Source organism: Macrobrachium nipponense, chromosome 13, assembly GCF_015104395.2.
Source record: "Macrobrachium nipponense isolate FS-2020 chromosome 13, ASM1510439v2, whole genome shotgun sequence".
Taxonomy (NCBI): Eukaryota; Metazoa; Arthropoda; class Malacostraca; order Decapoda; family Palaemonidae; genus Macrobrachium; species Macrobrachium nipponense.
This window is the reverse complement of record NC_087206.1, coordinates 62,064,764-62,073,763: the sequence shown is the minus strand read 5'-3', so window position 1 is coordinate 62,073,763 and position 9,000 is coordinate 62,064,764. Positions and strand designations below refer to the sequence as shown.

Here is a 9,000-nt window from a genome sequence, read left to right as displayed (position 1 = left end):
AGTAAATATTTTCTGTCTCTTAACCTTTAATGTTAATATAAATACTATTATTGTTCAACAATAATAGTGTTTATATTAATACTTTATCAATCTGCTATTTGGTTATAACCTCTTAAAACAAAAGATTTAGAAGTAGAGGAACTGGAAAAGTACATAAAGAATAAATGCCGAATAAAATGCTGCATCCACTGCAGTATTTTTTAAAAAATATTTTTGTTGTTGCTGCAAAGTGTTTTAATAAAACTACTACTTTGCTGAATTGTAGCTGGGAAATCCTGAAATATAGCACAAATAATTTCAACTTTTCCTCCCCCTCAGTCACATGCTGCCTATGCTTCCGAGTTATGAACGCAGAAGATGTAAGCCAGTACCTTTATCATGGGGGTCACCAACTAAGAGTTTTCTGCTCTGATTCTTGTGTAAATGTTTTTGTATTATCTGCTCGTAAAATTGTCATCTGTGACACCTGTAAGGTAAGAACAAAATTATTTTGTGCAAATGAAAATGTGTAAATACAATGTAAAATTTTCAATTGCAAGAAACCTTTAAAACTTTAGATGTACGGAAGTGAGAGGCCTTTGAGTTTTACTGTTACACTGGTTTGATATGGAAATAGATTGTCTTGTTTTTTTACTGTACATATAAGTTCAAAATTATAACTGGAGAATTTGCATTATGTTCAGCACTGGAATTTAGACGAATTAAGGGATGCATACTGAATAAGAAATAAAAGAATAAACTTTTCTTTGAAATGAATTGATGATCTGAATAAGAAATAAAAGAATAGACTGTTGTTTTAAATGAAATGATAATTTGTTCAGTTTACAAAATTATACAGTATATATCAGTGCTGAAGTTTTTAGGGCATAGATTGATCATAATTCAATTTTTTTTATAGGTAAAAAAATACAACTTCGATATGATTCATCGACAAGTAGATGAAGAATTCAGGGAGTTTTACTATTGCTCCTTACATTGTCTGAAAACAAGGGACATGGGTGCTACTTCTGCTGAGTAAGTTTAAATGTATTTGTGCATATGTAAAACTTTTCTTAAAGTCTTTTCTCTAACATTGTTGAAGTTTGTTGACTGAGAACTGAAATCCTAATTTAGTTGTGTAACATTCTGGCAATAGGCAGTAGAGAACCCCATCACAGCCAGTTGGATAGGTACTCTGAATTTTTTCCCAGCTCAAGTGCTGTAATAATAGCAGAGGTGTTTAATATAATGCTTCCAATATTATAAAATTGGTTCTCCTTTGTCATGCATGAGGCATTGGGAATCAAGGTTATTTGAAATTGTATCTTGTCTGCAATGCATGGTTATGTTACCTGACACAGGTAAAAAGATGTCCCAAAAAAAGCCTTTGCAGTTTCAAAGTTGAAAAATGTATAAAAGGCTTGTAAGTTTTGGATAAAAAGAAAATTAGTGGTGTGTATATCTGTGAAAAAGTTTACACCTTTAATAACATTTGGAAAATTACATGTAGATCTCTGCATAATACCTTGCTTGGAAAATTAGGAAGAATTAACACCTCTTATACATACAGTACTAGATATTGAGTTTTAAATTAGTTTTGATTTATGAAGATAACTTTTTTAGAAGAAAACTCTGGAAGTTGAAATTTTCTCTCGTTATGGAAATTTGCTTTCTGGAACTCGCATTGGCAGGCTACAGTTTCTATTTGAAAGAGTAAAAGGAGGAGCAGTAAAGTAACTTCTAACTGAAGTGTTAGAAAACAGTATTTTTATAGAAAGGAGCTAAGGATTTTTTTTTTTTTTTTTTTTTTTTTTCATCCTAACAAGACCTTGCTTAACTATTTAATATGGAAAATATATTCTATATTGTCATAAGAGGAGATAGTCAGCTTATGTAGGATGTTAGAATTCTTTGAGACTAAAGTCAGATATTTTGGTATGGTGTATAAAATAAACGTGAATTGCATTTGTAGATATGTATGGCTCAGAAAAGTTGTAGAAAGAAACACTGATTTGTTTAACCAAAGCACCAAGCTGAAAATCTCAATCCTCACAGGTGGCCAGTGCACCATTTGGTTAAGATGGGAAGGGTGAAAAGTGAAAGGCAGAAAGCTATGTGGCTGGTGCAAAAGGAATAATAAAAAAAATCTGTTTTGCAGGGCATACTTTTGGCATTACGTACTTGCCTGTCAGATATTCTGAGTATAAGTGGATTAGATGTGACATAGTCATTAAAGTTCGATGTTTTGAAGAATGAGATTTTAAGTTTCCAAACATGGTACCTATTGTAAAGGGTGATATCTTTATCCTTTTCAGTAAAACGGCTAACTCTAGCACATCGTCTGGCGCAGTTGCTTCAGGTAACATTTCCTCATCTACTGAGGCCCCTATTGCAGTTTGCAGTATGTGTAATACTGTGGCAAAAGCACAGTTTCATATGGTGATGTCCGACAGCACGTTAAGAAGTTTTTGCCGTTACAATTGTGCATCGAGATACAAGTCTACGTTTGGCTTTTTGGTAGAAGCAGCAGCTCAGCCAAAGGATGCATCATCGCAAGCAAAAAATGCAGCAGTTTCAACACTTAGTAAGTTGCTTGAAGCCAAATTGTCATGCCTGATTTTTCAACACATTTTTTTTTACAGCTACTATTATAAAACTATTGCAGAGAAGACTATATTGCTTATATTTATATCGTCTAGCCATTGCTCTGTAAAGAAATAAACTTCATGTTACATAATAATAGATGATGATGGTGACTTAAATGAGCTTTAGTAGCACAACCTGTCTTGTTATAACTTTGGAAGAATCAGTATTTGAGCCTTCTGTGTAATACTACTTTTTATGTTTACAGGACCAAAACCTACTTCACAGCTAACCTCAAATTCAACTTCACCTAGTACAAATTCATCCAGTAAAGCAGCTACACCAGCACTCTCTCAAGAAACACTGCAGGTGAGGAAAACTATATTGTACTTTGCTGAAACACTGCAGGTGAGGAAAACTATATTGTACTTTGCTGAAACACTGCAGGTGAGGAAAACTATATTGTACTTAGCTGAAGTCTTCTATTTTTCTTACACTTATTACTTTATGGAGGAGTAATGATAGTTTATATTTGACAACATCTCCAAAGGTTGTGTGAGAGAGAGAGAGAGAGAGAGAGAGAGAGAGAGAGAGAGAGAGAGAGAGAGAGAGAGAGAGAGAGAGAGAGAGAGAGAGAGAGGTTGGTGGATGAATGGGAGTGTCGGTTTTGGCAGCAGTTATCCTTTGGTGGTTAGTTGTTTTGGTGTTATTTGATAGTTTTTGGTGTTGTGAAGTTGTTGTGCGTGTTCTGTCTGGTTGTGGTGAGGTTAAGGAGGTTGGTGGTGCATTTTCGGTGTCTGTGAGTGGTGGTTGGGGCAGTGTTGGTTTTGGCGGGTGGTTGTGCTGGGGGAAGTCGTGTGGTTGTCGTGTTCTTTCAGACTGTTGGTGTTCGTCTGCAGTGATTTGTCAGGTTATTGAGTTTTTGTGGGATTGTGGGTCTCGGGTGGTTGGTTTGTGTTTGGTTGTCGGCGGTGGTTGTGTGTCGGCTAGCTTATAGCCTATATCCAGTGGACAGCACAGCCTAGCCTGAGTATTCAGAAGCCAGAGGTTGAGTACCTGTTTGTGTTTTGTGTGTTGGTATTTCATTGAACCAATTGTCCTGCAGGTTAAAGGTGAATGTAAAGGGAAAAGTGTGAGTGTGGGAAATTTTTTTAGGTGGTACATTAACGTAACTGTGGGGGGTTTACTTTTTTTTTGTTATCCCGCCACAACTTTATTCTCACTTTCTAATTTGAGGTAGGAATACCCTCAAATATATACAATTGATTTCTGTTTCATTACATTTCCATATTTAACAGTTAAGAAAGTGTCATATACCTGTGGTGTATTGTAATCAACAGGACCTCTCAGAATTTTTCATTGAAAGCTCTTATTTTGCACATTCTTCAGGCCTGTTTTATAGTAATAGGTAATCTGTTCATTGCAGAAGATGATAACTTTGTCATTACTAGCTTTTCACAGTATGCACTTTTGCCTAGCAGTTCTGTATGTAATTTAGGCAATTTTTTTTATATTCATGTGCATATTTATTTAGAGATTTTGTAAATTCCTAAAAGTGACACATTAGCATAATGGATAGTATGAGGTCTGCACTTCTTGAACTAAATTGCTAAATAACAAAGATTGGTAAATAGCCAACACAATACAGTAACCTGGAACAACTCGCTTAACTTCAAATGAACAGCAGTTCCAAATTAATAATGATAAAATAATAGGTCAATGAACTTTAATAGCCAATTGTATATGCCATATGGCTTACTGTAACTGAAATGCAGTTACAGATTACAAATAGAATGTATAAATTTACTTTACCTTACTCTTAGCACAGGAATTTTGCCTTTGAAGTTGAAACTCCATGAAAATGTTTTTGTTATGAAGCAGGTTGCGTTTTATGAATAAACACTCATCCGAACCATCTAAATCAGGCTTGCCCTCTGTTTATGTAAACATGTTCCTGGCTAAAATGGAAAAATTTTCGTAAATCGTGCAATCAAATGGATTTTACTTACAAATCAAAGTAGAGTATGCATTAATTGTGAAAAGAACACCATAAATACTGTAAATAAGTGCGAGATCTTTAAAATTCCTATTGCTACCATGCACTAAGGTTTGCTAATCTTCATGAGAAAAATCAGTACTTTGGAATGTTTTCTGCGAGCTCAAACAGTGGGAATTTCAAGAGTGACTTCAGATTCTTGGCTCGTTTTTACGCCTTTAAATTTATTTATGCGTTTTTACTTAGGGAATTTCTATGTTAATTTAGTTACTTTATCTTTAGTAAGGTTGCTAATGTTAGTTTTTGCCATAATGAAATACTTTTAAGAAGTTCTTTTTTCCAACACCGAAGGATGGGGAAATAGTACTCGTATGTTTTAATCCTAAATATAGCCATACTTCGGTATTAAAGGAAAATTCTGGCTAGGTTGCCAGTGTTACTGGGCCAGCTATGGCTGTGCAACAGAATACCATAAAATGGGTGTGGGTAATACAAAGCATAAGAGAATACAGAGAATGGGGATGTAAACATGAATTATTCCTTTACATCAAGCTAATGCAAGGCATATCGGCGATCCGGGTTTTTGGCGCTTCTCTATCAACGATGATAACTCGATTTTCAGCGCTAATAATTGGGATTGGCGCTATTATCACTGATTTTTTGGTTATTGCCGATTTTCGGTCATCGTCACGCTTTTCGGAACAGAATCCCCACCAATAACCAGGGACTGCCTGCATACTCAGTTGACAATTATCAAAATTTATTTAAAAAATAATTAACAAATAATAACAATGGCTCACAAATTAATTATAACCGGGGCGCACGTGGGTAACTAATAAAAAAAAATTATAAATATTTAATGGTGCTGTAAAAGGTGAAGTAACTTTCTTTTCCGTCGCATGCTGAGGTCATGGCGACTAATGAAAGAGCGAGCTGAGAGTTGTCCTACATCACAAAATAAAAGACATCCCTCTGAAAGAGAGAGGTGTCGAATTAACTACAGGCAGTCCCCGGGTTACGACGGGGTTCTGTTCTTGAGACGTGTTCTAACCCAAAAATCGTCGTAAGCAGGAACATCACCAAAAATCCTAAGAAAACCTTACTTTTAATGCTGTGGATGCATTCAAAACTATGTAAACTGCATTCTTATTGCCTTTTGCATAAAAAAACTTCAAATATTGGCTATTTTGTATTTGTGGTGTCATATTTCTTCTGCAAGATGAAGATGAGCGTTGTAGGTGTCGTAACCCTGGAACATGCATCGTAACCCTGGAAATAATTTCTGATGAATATAATTGAAAAGCGCCTTAACCTAGGAACATCGTAAGTCGAACCCGCCGTAACCTGGGGAGACTGCCTTATAGGTATAGCATGAATTAAGGCTACATATACCATCGGGCTGTCCTAAAACTCCAATATCTCACGCTAATGCTCAAAGATTGCTCTAACTTTGATTACATATTTTCATACATTTAACTTCCCTGTCAGATATATACTTGTTCCGACACGGCATACAAACCTTCAGTCCTTTTACAATAGGAAGGTACTAGCGGCAGCTGGATAGGTCGTAAGCTTTCGAACAAGGGGTTCGGTAGTTAACTGCTTGTCCGACAGGCGCGCGCGACTGGGAGGTAAACAAATCTCTTTTGCTTTCGGCCTCACAGCGAGTAGACGTGTGTGTTCGACGCTCTCTGCCCGCTTATCGTCGTTGCTTTCCTTGAGTATATGGTTGTGTTTGTGTATGAAAGAATCATTGTAAGTACAATCATTTCTCTTTATTCATTGAATTGTGATATTTTTGGTCAATCATGGAATCTCCTCGCCATCGCTACCCCACGGAGACTATGCCCTGGTACCGAAGGGCGCAAATGCGGAAAGTTCCGCTCATTCCCGGAAATTGACCCACATATTTTGTGCGCTCGGTGTCGGGGGCGCGAATGCACCCGAGCCGAGCCCTGTGAAGTGTGTAATAATTGGTCGGAGGCGCAGTGGACTTTGTATGAGGGTAGGAAGAAGCGAAGGCCTGCAAAGGAGTCGTCGGAAAGCTCTCCCGCGACTCCTTTGGTGACGGACACTTCGTCTTCTTTCCTGCCGCCCGCTCAGCTCCCACGTTTGGCGCCTTCCCCTTCGGGGGGGGTTTCTAGGTCCTTCTCCTCACCCGACTTGTCGAGTGTGGAGGAGGGCGCTAGATACCCTGACGTCGAGTTGTACTCTGGGTCCTCTATCCGTTCGTCTTCGCGCGAGCGGGTAGAGGATCCTGCTAATCACCCGACTTTTCCTTCCTCAGGTGCGGTTGCCGCGAAGGACGACCTCGGACAGGTGTGGGCATCGTTGGGGCTGCAGGGCGTGCCGAGTGTCCAGGGGCTGCTCTACCATCTCGCTGGCTCCGTGGCGGTCACGCATGCGACGGTTACGACCACCACCACGACCCTTACAACACCTGGCTACGCTTCACCTCCTCACCTGGTGTACACCCCGCACGCGGGGGTCTCTGTAAACACCAACTACATCGGTGCAGGGGTGGCCAGTCGCCGTACCACGGGGGAGTGTGATGCCGCCACCTGGGTTTGCCGTGCTGCCGCGACCGGACTTCGTGTGCCCGAAGAGCTCGCCCTGGACCTCCCACCAGTACCAAGGATGTCTGTGCCGCTGGTCCGTCCAACTGGACCGCCTGCACAGCCTGCCGTACCTGCCGTACCTTGCCCAGCCACTGTTCACGGCGGACGTGACGTTGATGACCACTGCTGCCGTTCCTGTACCTGCTCCTGCCGTATCGACTGCCGTTCCTGTGATGCCTGCACCTGCTGACGTTGTTCCTGTTCCTGGCTCCGCTGCTCCCGATGCTGATCTGTTCGGACAGGTGCGTCCGGGCCCTGTTGCTTCGGCAACAGCAGCCCTGGATGACAGATCTGACATCGGTCCTGAGAAGGTTGACGAAGAAGAAGAAGAAGAGGAGGAAGGTGTCGTCATCGTCTTCATCGTCTTCTTCGTCGTCGTCGTCGTCTGCCGCCTCTTCCCCTTCTTCTTCTAAGGCTCCCCCGCCTAAGAAGAAGAAGGTCGCCTCCCCCCCTTAAGAAGTCTCCTTCGGGACTTCTAAGGGCCCGTCTCGCTCTGGTGAGACGGGGGGTTCTTCCGCTGGTCACCCTGCTCCTTCGGAGCAGGGACCCGTCTCTTCTTCCGCAAGGAAGAAGACTACGGGGACCAGAGGAGTGCCGGCTAACACCGGCACTTCCTCACCTGCTGTTAGTGGTTCGGCCACGGCAGCAGGATCCGTCTCGGCCTCTCGTTCGCGAGAGGTACCGAGTGTACGGTCGCCTAACAGCGACCGTGCAGCTAGGAACCAGACCTCTGAGCCAGCTCAGCGTCAGGTTCACGGCACGGAGCGGAAGACTGGTGACTGCCGCTCACGCAACTCTCACCAGACCAGCTCTCGCTCTCAAGCGGCGAGCAGCTGGGCTACCCGGGCGGACGTGACGGTCCATGACCGGCCACGGGCTGAGGCTGGGGGAAGAGGTCCCCCCGTTCGCGGCACCAGCCAGGCTGGTACCAGCGACGTGACGCGCCGTGAGGATACGCACCGGTCCTCACCGTGACAGTGGAGCTCGCGGTCGCCTGACCGTCACTCTCACAGAGAGCGATCGGGTACGGCGACCAGCACCAGTCCTCTGACACACGAGACCGGGGCCGCTGTTCTCGGTCCAGCCGTTCTCCACAGCGAGACGGCTCGACTAGGCCTGCAGCTCGATCGCCACCCGCGGGTGACGATCGCCTTGCAGTCTTCAAGCCCACTGGTTCTGCCCAGCGAGCGAGGAGGGAGCGTCAGGTCTGCCTCTCCCATACCTTCAAACCTCCTCGGGTTCAAACCGGGGAGGGGCGAGGTATTGAGGAGTGATCGTGAGGGGTGTTGCGCCCCTCAGGATCCCACCACGTCGTCATACGTACCAGGCACGTTCTCGGACCAGCCAGGTCGTCGCACAGGTGGTTGGAGGAGACCGAGAGGGGTCTGTCGCTGTTCCTCCCATCGAGGGAGGAGGGTCTCGGGAGATGCTCCTGTTTGAGGGACTGGATGGTCCGACTTCCGCAGGACGCAGTTACTCCTGAGATCCAGAGGAACTTTGCCGAGGTTATTGCGCTGATTCGTCAGCACAACGACCTCGGGGAAGGATCGCCGCTCCCACCATCCGAGCCCACGTCCCGGCTCGAGTCGTTCTGGGGCCCGAAGAGGGAACCCAGACCGACGGTGGGTTTGCCGCGTTCCGAGCTTGCAGACTCAGTGCTGGACCAGGTAGAATCGCTTGTCTCCGGACAAGACGGTTCTCTCAAGTCTGGCAGGTCGAGCAAGCTGCTTCCACCTCCTCTGCTGCGACAGCGGCGTTTTTATTTTACGTGCCATCCGAGGATCCGATGCCGCCCAAACAGGTGAACCCGGAGTTAGCCAGGCT

At 43.4% G+C, this 9,000-nt stretch overlaps 1 protein-coding gene across 1 annotated transcript in view; it reads left to right on the top strand.

Moving 5' to 3' along the window:
* Positions 1 to 9,000, top strand: part of LOC135225352 (zinc finger MYM-type protein 4-like) — a 106,216-nt gene that overhangs the window by 49,032 nt on the left and 48,184 nt on the right. Inside the window, exons 7-10 of the mRNA XM_064264686.1 lie at positions 319 to 473; positions 899 to 1,014; positions 2,295 to 2,563; positions 2,831 to 2,931. Coding sequence (XP_064120756.1) covers positions 319 to 473; positions 899 to 1,014; positions 2,295 to 2,563; positions 2,831 to 2,931 — 641 coding nt within the window. The remainder of the gene's footprint in view (positions 1 to 318; positions 474 to 898; positions 1,015 to 2,294; positions 2,564 to 2,830; positions 2,932 to 9,000) is intronic.